General features: G+C 51.2%; 1 protein-coding gene across 9 annotated transcripts in view; it reads left to right on the top strand.

The window, feature by feature from the left end:
• Nucleotides 1-19,958, top strand: part of LOC145353820 (PHD finger protein 20-like) — a 56,316-nt gene that overhangs the window by 6,409 nt on the left and 29,949 nt on the right. For 4 of the 9 annotated variants that reach the window (XM_080204657.1, XM_080204660.1, XM_080204656.1 and 1 more), the window contains exons 1-5: nt 1,325-1,552; nt 14,426-14,527; nt 15,236-15,407; nt 18,356-18,440; nt 19,425-19,513. In XM_080204657.1, coding sequence (XP_080060783.1) covers nt 14,445-14,527; nt 15,236-15,407; nt 18,356-18,440; nt 19,425-19,513 — 429 coding nt within the window. In that variant the 5' untranslated portion in view covers nt 1,325-1,552; nt 14,426-14,444. Of the gene's footprint in view, nt 1-1,324; nt 1,553-14,425; nt 14,528-15,235; nt 15,408-18,355; nt 18,441-19,424; nt 19,514-19,958 lie in introns of those variants that run through there. The other 5 variants (XM_080204653.1, XM_080204659.1, XM_080204662.1 and 2 more) reach the window with 2 other exon arrangements.

Consider the following 19,958-nt stretch of genomic DNA (forward strand, 5'->3'; position numbering starts at 1 on the left):
GCATGGCGGGCAACAAGGCAGGGAATGCGGAGGCGGAATGGGGGGCAGCATGGGGGCGAATGAGGGTCAGCCTGGGAGGAATAGGGGTAGGGGCAACTTGGGGGGGGGGGCAAGGGTAGGGGCAGTTTGGAGGTGGGGTAGATGCAGCCTGGGGGGGAGGGGAACAAGGGCAACCTTGGGGGGGGGGTGCAGATTGGGGTGAAGGAAATTGGGTACGGTTGAGGTTAAAGTTGGGTTTAGGGATTAAGTTAGTGTTGGGTTTGGGGTTAAGATTTGGAGTTAAGAGTTATGGTCGGGTGGGTTGGGGGTTAAGGTTGGGGTAAGGATTTGGGGCAATTAAGATTGAGGTTAAGGTTTAAGTTTGGGTTTTGGGGTTAGAGTTGGGGGTCAAGGGTTAATTTTGGGGTTAAGATTGTGGATTAAAGGTCTGGGGCATTTAGGATTATATTTAGGGTTAACATTGGGATTAGGGGTTAAATTTTGTGTTAAGACTTTGTTTAAGGGTTAGATTTGGGGTTACAATTGAGTTTGGGGTGAAATTTGGGGTTAAATTGCGTTTATGTGGTTATGTTTGGGGTTAAGATCAGGGTTAGCAGTTAAATTTAGGGTTAAGATTGGATTTTGGGGTTATATTTGGGTTAAGATTGGGTATTAAATTTGGGGCTAAGATTGGTTTTGGAGGTTAGATTTGGGGTTAGGATTGGGTTTGGGGGTTAAATTTGGAATTAAAATTGGATTTAGGGGTTAAATTTAGGGTTAAGATTGGATTTGGGCATTAATATTGGGGTTGGGATTAAGGTTGGATTTAAGATTGGATTTAGGGGATAAATGTGGTGTTATAATTTTGTTTAGGGTTAGATTTGGTGTTATAATTGGGTTTCAAGATTATATGTGGGGTTAAAATTAGGTTTATGGGGTTAGATTTGGGGTTAAGACTGAGGTAAGGTGTTAGGTTTGGGTCCAGGTGTTAAATGTGGGGTTAAGATTGGGGTTAGGAGTTGTGCTTTGGAGTTAAGATCGTGGTTAAGGGTTAAATTTGGGGTTAACATTGGGTTTAGGGGTTACATTTGGGGTTAAGATTGGGATTAGGGGTTAAATTTGGGGTTAGAAAGAGAGATTGGGGCAAAGAAACCCAACAGAAGCCTAACTTGCTTTTGGATTGACAGCGGGCTTTAACCAATGAGAGAGGGCAGATGGGCCGGATTGGCCAATCAGTGTGTGTGTGGGCGGGGTATGGGGGGGTTGGTTGAGGCGTGGGTCCCGCCTGGGTTGTTGTTGTTCCCGCCCCGCCCGTCCGCCCGCCCGAGCCTCCCATCCCGCCTCGCTCCCCGTGCCCCCGCCCGGCCCGAGCCTCCCGCCGACGCCGCCGCGTTTATTTTTAAAATATCCTCCCGCTGCAGCAGCCGCCCGGAGGCCCCGCAACGATCGGCTCCGGCTGCCGGATCCACCCACCCCCCTCCGTTCCTGGAGCCCGCTGTCTGCCGCTCTGAAGCCGGTGGTGGGGAGGAGGAAGAGGAGACACCGCAGCTCCGAGCAGCATGGACACGCCGAGGTTAGAGCCGGGAGGAGGGGGGGGCCTGTGTCTGTCCCCGGCAGCGGGCAGGGGGCTGGGGTCTGGGCGGGGGTCTGGGCTCGGGGTTCTGGGGGGTGGGGGGGCAGTTTTCCGGCTCATTGATGAACCGCGGCCGCGGTTTGTTACATTTCACTCAGTGCGTCACAGACACATTGCTACATCCAGCCCAGCGCGGGAACTGAGGCTTCCCCCCCCCCCACTGGGGGCAATAGGCACCTACTCCCCCAACCCCACTGGGGGCCATAGGCACCTACTCCCCCAACCCCACTGGGGGCCATAGGCACCTACTCCCCCAACCCCACTGGGGGCCATAGGCACCTACTCCCCCAACCCCACTGGGGGCCATAGGCACCTACTCCCCCAACCCCACTGGGGGCCATAGGCACCTACTCCCCCAACCCCACTGGGGGCCATAGGCACCTACTCCCCCAACCCCACTGGGGGCCATAGGCACCTACTCCCCCAACCCCACTGGGGGCCATAGGCACCTACTCCCCCAACCCCACTGGGGGCCATAGGCACCTACTCCCCCAACCCCACTGGGGGCCATAGGCACCTACTCCCCCAACCCCACTGGGGGCCATAGGCACCTACTCCCCCAACCCCAGTGGGGGCCATAGGCACCTACTCCCCCAACCCCACTGGGGGCCATAGGCACCTACTCCCCCAACCCCAGTGGGGGCCATAGGCACCTACTCCCCCAACCCCACTGGGGGCCATAGGCACCTACTCCCCCAACCCCAGTGGGGGCCATAGGCACCTACTCCCCCAACCCCACTGGGGGCCATAGGCACCTACTCCCCCAACCCCAGTGGGGGCCATAGGCACCTACTCCCCCAACCCCAGTGGGGGCCATAGGCACCTACTCCCCCAACCCCAGTGGGGGCCATAGGCACCTACTCCCCCAACCCCAGTGGGGGCCATAGGCACCTACTCCCCCAACCCCAGTGGGGGCCATAGGCACCTACTCCCCCAACCCCAGTGGGGGCCATAGGCACCTACTCCCCCAACCCCAGTGGGGGCCATAGGCACCTACTCCCCCAACCCCAGTGGGGGCCATAGGCACCTACTCCCCCAACCCCAGTGGGGGCCATAGGCACCTACTCCCCCAACCCCAGTGGGGGCCATAGGCACCTACTCCCCCAACCCCAGTGGGGGCCATAGGCACCTACTCCCCCAACCCCAGTGGGGGCCATAGGCACCTACTCCCCCAACCCCACTGGGGGCCATAGGCACCTACTCCCCCAACCCCAGTGGGGGCCATAGGCACCTACTCCCCCAACCCCACTGGGGGCCATAGGCACCTACCCCCCCAACCCCACTGGGGGCCATAGGCACCTACCCCCCCAACCCCACTGGGGGCCATAGGCACCTACCCCCCCAACCCCACTGGGGGCCATAGGCACCTACCCCCCCAACCCCACTGGGGGCCATAGGCACCTACCCCCCCAACCCCACTGGGGGCCATAGGCACCTACCCCCCCAACCCCACTGGGGGCCATAGGCACCTACCCCCCCAACCCCACTGGGGGCCATAGGCACCTACTCCCCCAACCCCACTGGGGGCCATAGGCACCTACCCCCCCAACCCCACTGGGGGCCATAGGCACCTACCCCCCCAACCCCACTGGGGGCCATAGGCACCTACCCCCCCAACCCCACTGGGGGCCATAGGCACCTACCCCCCCAACCCCACTGGGGGCCATAGGCACCTACCCCCCCAACCCCACTGGGGGCCATAGGCACCTACCCCCCCAACCCCACTGGGGGCCATAGGCACCTACCCCCCCAACCCCACTGGGGGCCATAGGCACCTACCCCCCCAACCCCACTGGGGGCCATAGGCACCTACCCCCCCAACCCCACTGGGGGCCATAGGCACCTACCCCCCCAACCCCACTGGGGGCCATAGGCACCTACCCCCCCAACCCCACTGGGGGCCATAGGCACCTACTCCCCCAACCCCACTGGGGGCCATAGGCACCTACTCCCCCAACCCCACTGGGGGCCATAGGCACCTACTCCCCCAACCCCACTGGGGGCCATAGGCACCTACTCCCCCAACCCCACTGGGGGCCATAGGCACCTACTCCCCCAACCCCACTGGGGGCCATAGGCACCTACTCCCCCCCCCCCCACTGGGGGCCATAGGCACCTACTCCTCCCCCCCCCCCCACTGGGGGCCATAGGCACCTACTCCTCCCCCCCCCCCACTGGGGGCCATAGGCACCTACTCCCCCCCCCCCCCCCCCCCCACTGGGGGCCATAGGCACCTACTCCTCCTCCCCCCCCCCCCCCACTGGGGGCAATAGGCACCTACCCCCCCCTCACTGGGGGCAATAGGCACCTACTTCTGCACCCGGGGGGGCAGTAGACACCACTACTCCACATGCCCCCTGGGGGCAGTAGACACCCCCGAGGGGGGTGGGGTCAGTAGACCACCCCCTGGTGGGGGGCTGTAGACACCACCCCCCTGGGTGGCAGGTGGGGGCAGTAACAACCCCACTGGGGGGGGTGGGGGTACTAGACAGCCCACACGGTGGGGGGGAGGTGGGTTCAGCAGACACCCCCTGGGTGGGGGAGGTGGGGTCAGCAGTCACCGCCTGTCCAGGGTAATAAGCACTCCCTCCTCTCCTTCCCACCCCCAGGGGCAATTATCACTCTTCCCAGCCTAGCGCCCGCCCAGCCCCCCCACCCCGATATAATACGATATAACTCTATAATATGATATAACTAGCTCCCTTTCAAAGGATTCTAGTATTAGTCTAATCTTCTCGTTTGCCCCCATATTGTACATTCAGGCCATATTGATACATCACACAACAAGGCCATTTGGCCCATCACATCGCTGCCAGCTCTTTCCCCACAATCCTGGAAATATTTTCCCTTTTTTTAATTGTTAATCCAGTTCCCCAAACCCCTTCCGAAGTATTTATCCAGTTCTCTGTCTCTCCCACCCCCGTCCCCCTGCTTATCCAAATGTTTATCCAGTTTTATAACCATCCCGTCCCGCCTCTTCCCCGGCACCCACACTTCCCCTATGCCACGCTAACTAGTTTTCCCTTCAGGTATTTATTTATGTTTGAGTATTTATCCAATTCCCTCCTGAACAGTCTGAGTGATTCAGCTTTCACCGTGCTGTCCGGCAGTGAGTTCCAAATCATCCCAACTCTCTGTGCTTAAAAAAAAACAACTTGCCTCGTCACTTCCTTTGCTGTTGTCACCGGTCTCTCTATATCGCTGTCCTCTGGTTACTGGCTCTTCTGTCACTTTTTGAATAGTTTCTCCTCACTGTCAAAACAATTCCCGATTTTGAACGCATCTACGAAAGCTTCACCTAACCCCGCCCCCCCCACAACTCCTTGGAAAACAGCCTCAGCCGCTCCAGCCCTTCCCATAACTGTGGCTCAGAAATCCCTGCTGTGCCCTTACCAAGGCCGTTGACATCTTTCGTCAAGAATGTGGAATATGTTTCTTATCATAAATGTATTTCTTTTAAGGTGGCACAGTGGTTAGCACTGCTGCTTCGCAGCGCCAGGGACCCGGGCTCGATTCCCGGCTTGGGTCACTGTCTGTGTGGAGTCTTCACGTTCTCCCCGTGCCTGCGTGGGTTTCCTCCGGGTGCTCTGGTTTCCTCCCACAGTCCGGTAGACGTGCTGGTTAGGTGCATTGGCCGTGCTAAATTCCTCCCTTGGTGTATCCGAACAGGTGCCGGAGTGTGGCGACTAGGGGATTTTCACAGTAACTTCATTGCAGTGTTAATGTCAGCCTACCTGTGACACTGATAAATGAACTTTAAACTTTGGGTTTTATTCACAGTGGAGAAAAAAATGTTTGCTCTCATTGCTTCCAAAAAGGGATTTGGATAAATGGGGAGATATTTGCAGGGGAGTGGGGCTAATTGGACAGCTCTGTGAAACTGCTGTTACAGCCATAATGGGCCGAATGGCCTTTCTGTGTTGTATCATTCTGAGATTCTCTTCACCCCCTTCCTCCTGCTGCTTGTTTCTTCAGGACTGGTCAAAGGCTTGTTTCTTCAATATACAGAGAGGTCAGTTTTAGAGCAGTTCCCTTTCTTCTGCATTCTGCAGTCCTTCCATGGCCTTTCAGATTGTGGAGTTCAGGTGGATAGAGACTCTCCCTCTAACTGAAGGCAAGAGTTGTGAGAAAGCAGTCTTGAGTTGACTTTCTCTGTCTGTGGGATTTGGTGCGATTTTAAAAAATATCTTTGTTTTATTGTGTTGAGATGTGAGCGTCGCTGGCTACGCCAGTGTTTGTTATCCATGTACCAACCGACTCGAGAACGGCTTCTTCCCTGCTGCCATCAGGCTTTTGAATGCACCTACCTCGCACTGAGTTGATCTTTCATTATACCCTAGCTATGAGTGTAACACTACATTCTGAACCCTCTCGTTTCCTTCTCTATGAACGGTATGTTTTGTCTGTATAGTGTGCAAGAAATGACACTTTTCACTGTGTACTAATGCATGTGACAATAACACAAATCAAATCCACACTTGCCCTTGTGAAGGTGGTGGTGATCTAACCCTGTGAATCACTGCAATCTCTCTGGTGTCAGTGTATTGCATTCGAGGGTGACAAGATTGATTCTGAAATGCCCGGTGAGCCAAGGTGTGGACTCTGCCACATGCGGGGAAGTTGGCGTTGGGAACAGGTCAAGTGTTTGGACTCTGGTGTCTCAGCTTTACCGTTTTGTTCTTCTGATGACCTCACTCCATGTGTTCGGTGCCTTCCCGAATAAACCATCACCATTTTGGTCAGTCAGAAGCCGGAAAACCCAGTGAGTCGGCCAGTATCGTTGACCTCCATCAGGGATTCGTTAAGGATGTTCCTCAAAAGCGTTCCTGATGTCTGCCTGGGAATGCCCTGCCATAACCAAGCTCTGAGTAGAGCAGTTGCCTGGGGAATCTGGTGCCATGCGTACAGAACAGCATGACCCAGCCTGTGGCGCTGGCTTTCAGCACTGGCTATCTTGGAGAGAGGGGGCTGCTATTGGGCCATCTCTCTTTGGAAGATCTTGTGAAACCCCCGCTGATGGAATTGCTCGTGGGCTTTGAGGAACCTGGTCTGTGCTATCCCAATCCCTCACCATCTTGTTAGTCCTGACTGGGGCCTTGAGTTCTAATCTTGCTGCTCTGTCAATGTGTTACCATTACATGTCTTTGGAGATTGTCATTGGATTTGTCAGGGCAATGGTGGAGAGTGCTGTTATAACCATTGTTCCTGCTCAGTTGCTTAGCTGGGAGTGGGTCAGTGAGTGCTGTCAGGACATGTGTTGAACAGGAAAAATGTGGAAAAGTAGAATGGATGATTGTGTTGAGTGACTGAAGCCCTGCCCATCGTGTGATCCAGCCTCCCATCCATTGACCAAGCCTACACTTCCCGCTGCCTTGGAAAAGCAGCCAGCATAATAAAGAATCCCGTGCACCCTGGTCATTCTCTCTTCCACCACCTTCTATTGGGAAAAAGATACGAAAGTCTGAGGTCACGTATCAATTGACTCAAGGACAGCTTCTTCCCTGCTGCTGTCAGACTTTTGAATGGACCTACCTCACATTAAGTTGATCTTTCTCCACACCCTAGCTGTGACTACAGCCTTTCCTTCTGTGTGAACGGTATATTTTGTATAACACGTATTAACAGTGAAAAGTAATGTTTCTTACATGTGACAATAATAAATCAAAGCTAAGATCAGCTGCAGTCTTCACTCAGTGATCACTGCCTAATACTCTCCCCTGGGAATATGGCCAAGCCTGGACACGCTGCTCGATTGCCAGTCCAATAACAAGCTTCTTCATTTACTCTTTCAGCTATGAGATACCTGGAGGTCTGAAGAGACCTCAAAAAGGGGCAGAGTGACACCCGAGTGCTCAGTGGTAAAACACACCACATGATACAATTGTGGAGCCAGATCCCTATTGCAATTGTCTATTCTCTGTGCAGTGTGAACTGGAGAGCTGTATTTGATTTGATTTATTATTGTCGCATGTATTAGTATACAGTGAAACGTATTGTTTCTTGTGCGCTATACAGGCAAAGCATACCGAAGGAAAGGCGAGAGCGCAGAATGTAGTGTTACAGTCATAGCTAGGGTGTAAACAAAGATCAACTTAATGTTAGGTCCATTCAGAATTCTGACAGCAGCAGGGAAGAAGCTGTTCTTGAGTGGGTTGGTACATGACCTCAGGCTTTTGTATTTTTTCCCGACGGAAGAAAGTGGAAGAGTGTGTGTTCAGGTTGCGTGAGGTCCTTAATTATACTGGCTGTTTTGCTGAGACAATGGGAAGAGGGCGGGAATGTGGAACTGAGCCACGACAGATCAGCCATGATCTTATTGAATGGCGGGGCAGGCTCGAAGGGCTAGTTGGCCTACTCCTGCTCCTATTTCTTATGTTCTTATGTTCTAAGTGTAGACAGAGTCAATGGATGGGAGACTGGTTTGAGTGATGGACTGGGCTACGTTCGCAACCCTTGTTTCTTGCAGTCTTGGTCGGAGCAGGAGCCATACCAAGCTGTGATACATCTGGAAAGGATGCTTTCTATGGTTCTATGCATCTGTAAATGTTGGTGAGAGTCGTAGCGGGTATGCAAATCTTTCTTCCAAGTATTTGCTAATTCCTTCTTTGAGATATTTATGTACAGATCCACAAGGTGTGAGTGAGTTCCTAAATGAATATTTCTCATCTGTATTCACTGTTGAGAAAAGCATGGATGTTAGGGAACTTGGGGAAATAAATAGTGATGTCTTGAGGAGTGTACATATAACAGAGGAGGTGCTGGAAGTCTTAAAGCACATCAAGGTAAATAAATCCCTGGGAGCTGATGAAGTGTATCGCAGGACACTTTCGGAGGCTAGAGAGGAAATTATGCGTCCCCTAGCAGGGGTATTTGAATCATCGTTAGTCACAGGTGAGGTACCTGAAGATTGGAGAGTGGCAAACGTTATGCCTTTGTTGAAGAATGGGCCGTAGGGAAAAGCCTGGGAACTGCAGGCTGGTGAGCCTCACGTCTGTAGTGGGTAAGTTGTTAGGTATTTTGAGAGACAGGATATACAGCCTCTTATAGATGCAAAGACTGATTAGGGACAGGCAGCATGGCTTTGTGAATGGAAAATCATGTCTCACAAATCTGGTTGAATTTTTTGAAGGGGTAACCAAGAAGGTAGATAAGGGCAGTGCAGTTGAAGCTGTCTACATGGACTTTAGCAGGGCCTTTGACAAGGTACTACATGTTAGGTTGTTGCATAAAGTTAAATCTTATGGGACCCAGGGTGAGGTAGCCAAATGGAAACAAAATTGGCTTGATGACAGAAGACAGAGGGTGGTTGTAGAGGGTTGCTTTTCAACCTGGAGGCCTGTGACCAGTGGTGTGCCTCAGGGATTGGTGTTGGGTCCACTGTTTGTCATTTACATTAGTCAGAATTTAGTAGGCGTGGTTAGTAAGTTTGCAGATGACACCAAGGTTGGTGGCACGGTGGACCGTGAAAAAGGTTATCTAGGATTGCAACGGGATCTTGACAAATTGGGCCAGTGGGCTGACAAATGGCAGATGGAGTTTAATTTAGATAAATGTGAGGTGGTGCATTTTGGTCGATCAAACCAGGTTAGGACTTACTCGGTTAATGGTAAGGTGTTGGGAAGAGTTACAGAAAAAGAGATCTAGGGATACAGATTCATAGCTCCTTGAAAGTGGAGTCACAGTTGGACAGAGTGGTGAAGAAGGCATTTGGCATGCTTGGTTTCATTGGTCAGAACATTGGACACAGGAGTTGGAATGTCTTGTTGAAGTTGTACAAGACATTGGAGAGGCCACACTTGTACACTGTACAAATTCTGGTCATCCTATTATAGAAAGGATATTATTAAACCAGAATGAGTGCAGAAAAGACTTTCTAGGATGCCAATGAGACTTGGTTGTTTGAGTTATAAGGAGAAACTGGATAGACTGGCACTTCTTTCTATGGAGCGTAGGAAGTTTCAAGGTGATCATTTAGAGATTTATAAAATAATGAGGGGCGTAGATCAGCTAGATGGTCAATATCTTTTCCCAAAGGTAGGGGAGCCTAAAACTAGAGGGCATGGGTTTAGGGTGAGAGGAGAGAGATACGAAAGGGCCCGGGGGCATTTTTTTCACACAGAGGGTGATGTGTCTGGAATGAGCTGCCAGAGGTAGTAGCAGAGGGGGCACAGTTTTATCTTTTAAAGAGCATTTAGACAGTTCTATGGATAAGATGGGTATAGAGGGATGTGGGCCAAACGCAGGCAATTGGGACTAGCTATGACCTTAATAATCAATTCCAGCATTTCCTTCATGACAGGCGTTGGCTAACTGGCCTGTAGTTTCTTTCTTTCTGTCCTTTTATGAAAGAGAGGAGTTGCATTTGTTATTTTCCAATCCGATGGGGCTTTTCCCGAATCCAGGGAATTTTGGAAAAATGAAACCAGGGCATCTCCGTTTCAGCAGCTATTTTATTTAGCACCGTGTGACGAAGTCCGTCAGTTGATTCTGGAATGCTTCAAGTTATCTCTTGGATCTCGGCCGTGTGGGTTGCAGTCACTGAGCAACAATATGTTGAATTTGTGCAGTGCCTTTACCGTAGTTACAAGATCAAAAGGCACTTCACGGGGACACTTTAGACAACCCTTGACATTGCGTCAAAGAAGGGAATGTTAGGAATTAACCCTGTGTGAGTGAGGGGAGGGAAGATGAGGGAATTCCAGAGCTTTGGGACTGGACGTTTGGTGACAGAAATGGGGACGGTACAAGAGGCCAGAATTGGAGGAATGCAGAGCCCCTGGGAAGACGGCACGGAGGGCAGAGGAGATTACAGAGAAAGGGCAAAGATGAGACAAAGGAGAGGTTTGAAGATGAGGCTGAGAAGTTTAGGATCGTTAGACTGGAAATCAATGCAGGGCAGTGAGCACGGGCGCGACAGGTGAGCGAGAGTCAGCACAGGGCCAGCATTTATTGCCCAGCCTGAGTTGCCCGAGGACAGTTGAGGTTTGACCACATTGCTGTGGGAGTAATAGAGCCAGGGATGACAATATTTGATGCAAGTAAAACATGTCAGTGGACTACGTTTCCTTCCTTGTCGTTTACTTTATTCCTCAGCACTGGAATATGCGCTTCCCATCTACATTCCTTTGTTTCCTTGGCATGAATGGCACTGCTGTCTCTCAGCGCCAGGAATCTGGGTTCGATTCCCAGCTTGGGTTACTGCGTGGAGTTTGCATGTTCTCCCCGTGTCTGCGTGGGTTTTTCCGGGTGCTCCAGTTTCCCCCCCACAGTCTGGAAGGTGTGCTGGTTAGGTTAATTGGCAAAATTGCTACTTGGTGTCAGGGGACTACCTAGGGTAAATACGTGGGGTTATGGGGATAGGGGCTGAGTGGGATTGTGGTCGGTGCAGACCCGATGGGCTGAATGGCCTCCTTCTACACTGTGGGATTTGATGATTGTATGAATGTTGAGGGTGCAGTAAACGGTCGTTATCTTTTGCAACAAAGTGGGTGGACTCCCAGGAGTGAGTTTGCTTCTGAGAGAGCCTGGCCAGTAGGATTATTGAAATGGGAAGTACAGTTTATGGAACTGATGCTTGTAGCTGCTTCCCACAGAATGACGAGCAGATTTAGGATAAGGATTCCGGGAAACTTATCTAATCATGGGAATCAGTGACGTGATGCAAACCATGAACAGTTGGTAACCACTAACGATTTGATCTTTTCCTGGTCTCCAAGCGGATTACAATCGGGATGTTAGCCCAGGAGTAGTGGTGCCCTTGTGAAAAAGTTTATGCTTTGTCAGGGGGCTTGATATATACCCAGCGCTCAGTGTTATCGTTTGCCTTTGGCAAGCTGATAGTTGTCCTGAGAGAGTGTTTTGAACTATGTGAGCCTGGATACAGCTCTGTCACCAATTTGGAAAGGATTAAACTGAAGCTGGGAATTGAGGTTCTGACCCCGTCCCCTGTGGTAGAATTCTCGCCTCCCCCACAGGAGGCCTGGGTTCGATTCCCAGCCAATGCAAAGCCTCCTGCCTGGGTGGCGCAGTGGTTAGCACTGCTGCCTCACAGCATCAGAGCCGTGGGTTCAGTTCCAGCATTGGGGTCGCTGTCTGCGTGTTCTCCCTGTGTCTGCCTGGGTTTTCCTCTGGGTGCTCCAGTTTCCTCCCACAGTCCAGAAGACGTGCTGGTTGGGTGGATTGGCCATGCTAAATTGCCTCTTAGTGTCCCAAGATGGGGAGGTTAGCGGAAAAAGACATAGGGCTATGGGGACAAGGCCTGGGTGGGATGCTTTTGGAGAATTGGTGAGGACTTGATGGACTGTTTCTGCACTGTTGCGATTCGCCTGTGTTCTCACACTCTGTGATTCTGGATCACCCACCCTCAGGAGGAGGGAGGTTAGATGAAGGATTTGAAATTGAATTTGATTTGTTTTGTTATTGTCACGCATTAATATACAGTGAAAAGTATTTTTTCTTGCGCGCTAGACAGACAAAGCATACCGTTCATAGAGAAGGAAAAGAGAGCATGCAGAATGTAGTGTTACAGACGTAGGTAGGGTGTAGAGAAGGATCAGCTTTTAATGTGTGGTAGATCCATTCAAAGGTCGGATGGCAGCAGGGAAGGAGCTGTTTTTGAGTCGGTTGGTACACGACGTCAAACTTTTGTACCTTTTTCCCGATGGAAGAAGGTGGAAGAGAGAATGTCAGGAGTGCGTGGGGTCCTTGATTATGCCGGCTGCTTTGCCAAGGCAGTGGGAAGTGTAGGCAGAGTCAGTGGATGGGAAGCTGGTTTGTGTGATGGATTGGGCTACATTCGTGACCTTTTTGTATTTTCTTGCGGTCTTGGAGTGAGGCTGTTTGCATTCAGAGTGGGAGGGGACCAGCGAGTGAGGGAAAAGAAGCTTTCGATCGGTCAGTATTCTTCCATTGCAGGATATTGTGAGTAGGTTTCCTTCTTCACGTGCACTGTGCTCGGGGTGGTTTTACTGTAGCTCGCTCGTAGCTGGCTTGAGATTTCATTCCAAGAATGCAGCTGATAAATTGTACTGCTCAGTAGATACGGTGGAAGTCTTTGGAAGGCAGCAAACTGGCTGATAATGCATATCTTTTCAGTCTCTTATTGGCACCAGGCACGTTACTTGCCCTCTGACTGCTGCTGTTATCATTTGCCTGTCTCTATCTGTTGCTCCGTTCTCTGTAACTGGCAGCGCGGGGTGAGTGACTCTCTGCTGGTTACCTGCTCTGACATTACAGTAGCAGCCCGTGAAAGCTGGCCAGAGAAGTGAGTCCACACGCTTGGTTATTTAAATTTTTTTTTTATTTATTAGAAATCACACGGGTGGCACAGTGGTTAGCACTGCTGCCTCGCACGCCAGGGACCCGGGTTCGATTCCCAGCTTGGGTCACTGTCTGTGTGGGGTCTGAACGTGTCTGCGTGGGTTCCCTCCGGGTGCTCCGGTTTCCCCCCACAGTCTGAAAGACGTGCTGGTTAGGTGCGTTGGCCCAAACAGATGCCGGACTGTACCGACTGGGGGAATTTCACAGTAACTTCATTGCAGTGTTAATACGAGCCTTACTTGTGACGAATAAATAAACTTTTAACTTTAAGTTGGGCAAAGCTGTGCTAAAGCATGTTTAAAGTAATGATTGGCGTCGATTTATAAATCGCATCTGAACCTTTGAGCACTAGAGGGTGCTGTAACCCACGTTGTGAAATGCTTCAGCAGCGATGGACTAATTGACCGGGGAGGGCTGGGGAGTTAGAGCACACAGGATTGCAGGTAATGTCTTGAGACAGATAGAAAGCTGATTAACAGGCAGGAAGCAGAGTTGGAATAAATGGGTCATCTTCTGATTTATAGGCAGTGACTAGTGGGGTACTAGGGCCCCAACTGTTGATGATTTGGACAAGGGAACTACATGTATTGTCTCCAAATTTACAAATGATACAAAGTTGAGGGGAGGGTGAGCTCTGAGGAGGATACAGAGATGTTTTAGCGTGATTTGGACAGGCTGAGTGTGTGGGCATATGCACAGCAGATGCAATATAATGTGGATAAACGTAATGTTATCCACTTTGGTAGCAACGATAGGAAGATTTTGTTATTTGAATGGGTGTAAATTGAGTGAGGTGGCTACTCGGTGAAACCTTGCTGCCCCCCTGCATTAGTCGCTGACTGTGAGCTTGCAGGTACAGCGGGCAGTAAAGAAGGCAGATGGTAAGATAAAAGTAAATTACTGCGGATGCTGGAATCCGAAACAAAAACAGAAAACGCTGGAAAACCTCAGCAGATGTGACGGCATCTGTGGAGAGAGAATAGAGCGAACATTCTGAGTCAGAGCTAAGTGCAGAGGAAAATCGGAAGAGATTTATACTGTAGGGGTGGGGGGGGCTGTGATTGGACAACGTAGTTGGTTTGTGATCGCAGGCTTTTGTATCTTTTTCTCGATGGAAGAGAGAATGTCTGGGGAGAGTGTAGGTTATGTGGATGAGCTGTGGTCAATGCGCAGGGGGGGGGTTATGGGGACAGGGTGGAGGAGGGGGCCAAGGTGAGATCATCTTTCAGAGATTGGTACAGACTGAATGGGCCGGATGGCCTCTTTCTGCACTGTCGGGGTTCCACGGTTCGATGGATCCACGTGAGTCCCCTCCACCTGTCACAATCTAATCCTTCCACCATTTTCCACTCTCCCGCCTGCTTTTGATTGAGGCTCGCTTTTAGTATTGGCCGAATCGCTCCCTGTGGTACGTACATTGGTGCCTTGTGTCTCCAACAGCGCTTGATGCCTTTGTCGGGAATTTACGTAATCTGTTTGTACCGTTCTGCACAGAGACTGAAGTGTGTTGAAGATGTCCAGGAAACCTCCGAGCAGACGCGGTATTACGTTCGAGGTGGGCGCTCGACTTGAAGCACGCGACAGGCTGAAGAAATGGTAGGTGCTGCCAAGAGGAATTTGGAATGAGAGGAGGTGAAATGGAGGTATACAAGATGATAAAAGGCTTTGGAGAAAGTAGGCGTGGAGCGGACGCTTCCTCCTGTGGGGCATCCTAGGACGAGAGGTCATAGATAAAGGGTAGCAAATTTAAAACAGAGTTGAGGAGAAACTACTTCCCCCAAAGAGTTGTGAATCGTTACCCCAAAGTCGAGTGGATGCTGGGACAGTGAGTACATTTAAGGAGGAGTTAGACTGATTTTTAGTTGGTAATGGGTCGCAGGGTTATGGGGAGAAGGCAGGAAAATGGGGATCAGGAGCGTACTAGCCACGATCAAATGGCAGAGCAGACTCGATGGGCCGAATGGCCTAATTCTGCTCCTGTATATTTAAGAAGGTGTTAAAAATGTGACTGATTCTGCAGGACGGAGGAGGGCAGGAGGAGGCTGCCTGATCGCGGTGTGCCGCAGGTCTACACCGTCCGCGGGGAGGCTATTAATGCCTGGATAGGCCGTTCACCGTACTCGGTGCAGCCACCCCCTCACCCACCCACCCACCCTGGCCGATGGTTACGCGTCACCGCCTGCTTCCCGACGCCGGTCTGAATCACCGAGGCGACTTGGGGAGCGTTTTGCCACGTGGCAGAACCGCGAGCGGGGGCTGGCGTTGTCCTGGGGGTTCCTCAGCCCGCCTCTGTGTTTCCGACAGGTACACGGCGCACATAGAGAAGATCGACTACGAGGAGGGAAAGGTACTGATCCACTTCAAGCGCTGGAATCACCGCTACGACGAGTGGTTCAGCTGGGACAGCGTCTACCTGCGGCCTTTAGAGAGGCCCCTGCTTCGGAAGGAAGGGGCGAAGCTGGATGAGCCAACTGTGGTGAGGAGAATACCCGGGGGGGTGCATGGGGGGGGGGGGGGGGGGGAGGTGGGGGGTGGGGGGGGGGAGAGGTGTGTGTGGTGCGGGGGGGGGGGGGGGGGGGGGTGGGGGGTGGGGGGGGGAGAGGTGTGTGTGGTGCAGGGGTCGGTGGTGGTGAGCAGCAAAACCCTGAACACGGTTCCCCGAAGTTTTTTGGGGGGGGAGGGGGGCAGTGGTTTGGTGGGGAAGGGGGGGGGTTCATGGTATTGACCAAACACGGAGGAAATTTTCGAACCTCCCTCTCGCTGTGAGTGCAGCTCAGTTCACAGCCGTGAGAGCCGTAAGGAGGCCATTCAGTCATCTTACCCCTGCCGGCTCTTTGACAGAGCTGTCCGACTAATCCCAATCTCTGCCCCCACCACCACTCTCTCCCAATTACAGAACTCTTTTTTTATAAAAAAAAGTGAGTAATTATTGAATTCCCTTTTGCCAGTTATTAGTAACTCTGCTTCCGAGTGGTGGTCAGAACGTAACTCGCTGCTTTTCTTTAAAAAAAGAAAATTTTTTTTTGCTAGTGTCCCCCTGGATTTTGACACTTCTTGAACAGAGACGGCGAGATATTGAATAATATCTTTGCCTTTTTTGTTTGAAAAACTGATGTCCGTGTATTGTTGACGTCTTTAACAGCTTTTCCTGGTGGATTTAGTTTTAAGATCTTCAAGTGAGGCAGCAGAATCCAAACTGAGATGTGAAACGGGCAGAGAATGTAATGTCTCTGGGGCGAGAATAATTTCACTTCAGTGCTCAGTGTTGTAAACACTTTGATAAAGAGTTCCCTTTCTTTCATACTGACAGATGTACGGGGGGGGCATTTAATTTCCTGCTGTTGGAGAGGCTGTAATTGAGATTTCAACTCCTAAACGTGTCGAGGTTAAATTGCCTCACATCGTTCCCAAGATAAACAGGTGACAAAGGGTCATCTGGACTCGAAACGCCAGCTCTTTTCTCTCCTCATAGATTCAGCCAGACCTGCTGAGGTTTTCCAGCGTTTTCTCTTTTGGTTCCATAGAAATCATGGCAATCGTACAGTACAGGAAGAGGCCATTCAGCCCATCGAGTCTGCAGCAACCACCATTCCGCCCGGGCCCTACCCCCCTATCCCTACATACTTTACCCAATAATCCTTCTAACCTATGCATCTCAGGACACTAAGGGGCAATTTATCATGGCTAATCAACGTAACGTGTGCATCTTTGAACTGTGGGAGGAAACCGGAGCACCCGGAGGAAACCCATGCAGACACGAGGAGAATGTGCAATCTCCACACAGACAGTGACCCAAGCCGGGAATCGAACCCAGGTCACTGGCGCTATGAAGCAGCAGTGCTAACCACTGTGCTACCGTGCTGTTTCATATCTTTCCTGTCTCTGCAATCTCTCAGTTTCACAGCTCCCTCTCTTCCAACAGTGTTCCCCAATCTTCTGTTTCTCTGACCCTGGAGACCCTAACCGCCCGCGCCACTGCCACAGCAAACCACCCCCCCCCCCAGTACCCTGCTTCACATCGTCATTGATGGCTGTGCCTCCCAGCGACCGAGACCCCACAATCCCTTCCACTCCTGAGGCCCCCATTGGAAGCCTTCAGGCACCATGGTCTGCCTATTAGCTAAGTGGGCAGTGAAGCTAATTCATCCCCATGCCACCCCACGCTGCTACCATAACGCCAGCATTTATTGCCCATCCCTAATTGCCCCTTGAACTGGATGGCTTGCTAAGCCATTTCAGAGGGCAATTGAGAGTCAACCACATTGCTGTGACTCTGGAGTCACATGTAGGCCAGACCAGGTAAAGACGGCAGATTTCCTTCCCTAAAGGACATTAGTGATTCTGATGGGTTTTTCCGACAATTGACAGTGATTTCATAGTCATTAGTAAAGTCGTAGAGGTTTACAGCGTGGAAACAGGCCCTTCAGCCCAACTTGTCCATGCTGTCCTTTTTTTCTTAAAACCACTAAACTACTCCCAGTTGCCTGCGTTTGGCCCATATCCTTCTGTACCCATTGTAGCAATGTAGCTCAGTAGATTGCTAATTCCAGATATTTTCTATTGAATTCACATTCCATCGTCTGCCACGGCAGGATTTGAACCCGGGTCCCCAGAACACAAGTTGAGTTTCTGGGTTAATAGTCCAGCGATAATACCACTCGGGCATCGCTCTTCTCTATCCTGTCCCCGATCCTGAACGGACTTCTGTTTTTGTACGCAGCAGCTCGGGGAGCACTAATTGTGAAACTAGCTGGACAAAACCATTCTGACACCTGTCAGCAAGTCCTTTCTCAACAGTCAAACTCTGAGCCGCCATTGACAACAGTGCAGTCTCCCATCGACAGGGCAATTAACCAGTTTCATTGTGGCTGGGAATAGTAGTGTTACAACGAAACCAACAAACGTGGCTCTCGTGGCTTTAGCAAAATTTCTACTTTTTGAAAAAAAAGCAGCAGCGTTAGCGCAGGATCGTAGGTGTGAAAACCTGCACCCGACGTGCTAGAATCATTGAATCCCTACAGCACAGAAGGAGGCCATTTAGCCCATCGACTCTGCACCGACCACAATCCCACCCAGGCCCTGTCCCTGTAACCCCATGTGTTTACCCTAGCTAGTTCCCCAGACACCAATGGGCAATTTAGCACGGCCAATCCATCTAACCCGCACATCTTTGGACTGTGGGAGGAAAAACCGGAGGAAACCCACCCAGACATTGCGGGGGGGAGGTGGAGAATGTGCAAACTCCACACAGACAGTGACCCAGAATCGAACCTGGGTCCCTGGCACCGTGAGGCTAACCACTGTGCCACCCACGATGCGGTGTTGCTGTTTGAAACATAGAATTTTAGTACACGTGCTACTGGTTGGAAGTAAGTTGGCACCTTAGATAACCTCCTCTTGTGTCTTGCTGTGTCTGATATTTAGGAGTTCCACTGCGGTGAACAGGTGTTAGCCTGCTGGTCTGACTGTCGCTTCTACCCAGCCAAGGTTATATCGGTCAACAAGGATGGTAAGTGACCTTGAGTGTGGTGACTCAGCATGGGTTTGGAATCTGTAAAGAACAGACTTGAGCTTTAATTTTTTGCGGGGTGGGGGGGAGACGGCAGTGGCCTTGGGTTTGGGAGGGCAGAAGAGGGGTGCATTTTTAGAAAGGCATTGTTTTTGAAAGCGTAACGCCTGCTTTTTGGAAGCAAACTTGGGGACAGGGGAGACAAGGGGTGAGAGAGAGGGGGAAGGAGTATAAAGTCAGAGGAGTAGAGAAAGGAGAGGGTGAGACATGAAATGTACATGTTCCCCTCGAGTTCCCCACCCCTGTGAAGTTTATATATTAGTCTCACAAGGGGGCTTACATTAACACTGCAGGGAAGTTACTGTGAAAGTCCCTTACTCGCCCCACTCCGGCGCCTGTTCGGGTACGCTGAGGGAGAATTTAGCACGGCCAATGTATCTAACCAGCACGTCTTTTGGACTGTGGGAGGAGACCAGAGCACCCAGAGGAAACCCACGCAGACACGGGGATAATGTGCAAACTTCACACAGACAGTGACCCAAGCTGGGAATCGAACCCGGGTCCCTGGCGCTGTGAGGCAGCAGTGCTAACCACTGTGCCACCGTGCCCCCCCCCCTCCCCCACCCGTGATTTATAATGATTTTTCTTCTTCCGCTGTGAAGATTTCTTTTATCTTCTCAGCCCAGGTTAGGAAAAGGCAAAGGCTCTTTTCTCCATCCCTCGAGCCCACAATGCCCTTGGCCCAAAATTTCCACCAGGTTGGATCCAGGTCAGATTATTGGAGCGGGTGGAAATAGTTCCCCTTGTAACACGAGAATGTTTGTTTATTTAATGCTGGGTGAGGTTTAGGCAGATGACACAGGAGTTTGACCGAGAGAGGAAATGGTCTTTTATGTTATTATTAGTCATGATTACCACCTGTAACATATTGAAGCCGTGTGGCCTCGCGCGACTGAGACTGCCTGTCTGCCTTCTCCGTTTAAGCTTCTTACACGGTGGAATTCTACGATGGAGTCGTTCAAACTGTGAAGAAAATCCATGTCAAATCTGTTCCAAAGAGCTCAAGGGAGAAGGTAAGGCTCAGTGACCTTTGCCTAAGCAATAACAGTTACTGCACCCCATTAGCAATTCATTGTGTGAATCACATTACTGAGGAGCATAAGGAGCAGGAATAGGCCTTGTAGGCCTTTGGGCCTACCACGCCATTTATTCAGGTCATGGCTGATTGACTGCATCAACTGCACGCTCCCACACAATCCCATTGTCCCTTATTGCTAGCACACCATCCTTGGAAGTTGAGAATTACAAAGATTCACAACGTTCTGAGTGAAGAAATTTCTCCTCAACTCGGTCATCTCATAGAATCCCGACAGTGCAGACGAAGGCCGTTAGGCCCATCTGCAGTGACAACAATCCCACCCAGGCCTTACTGCCGTAATCCCACATATTTACCCCGCTAATGCCCTTAATCTATGAATCCCAGGACACTAAGGGCAATTTTAGTATGGCCAATCAACT

Source organism: Carcharhinus amblyrhynchos, chromosome 16, assembly GCF_965287045.1.
Source record: "Carcharhinus amblyrhynchos chromosome 16, sCarAmb.v2.hapA, whole genome shotgun sequence".
In the NCBI taxonomy this organism is placed as follows: Eukaryota; Metazoa; Chordata; class Chondrichthyes; order Carcharhiniformes; family Carcharhinidae; genus Carcharhinus; species Carcharhinus amblyrhynchos.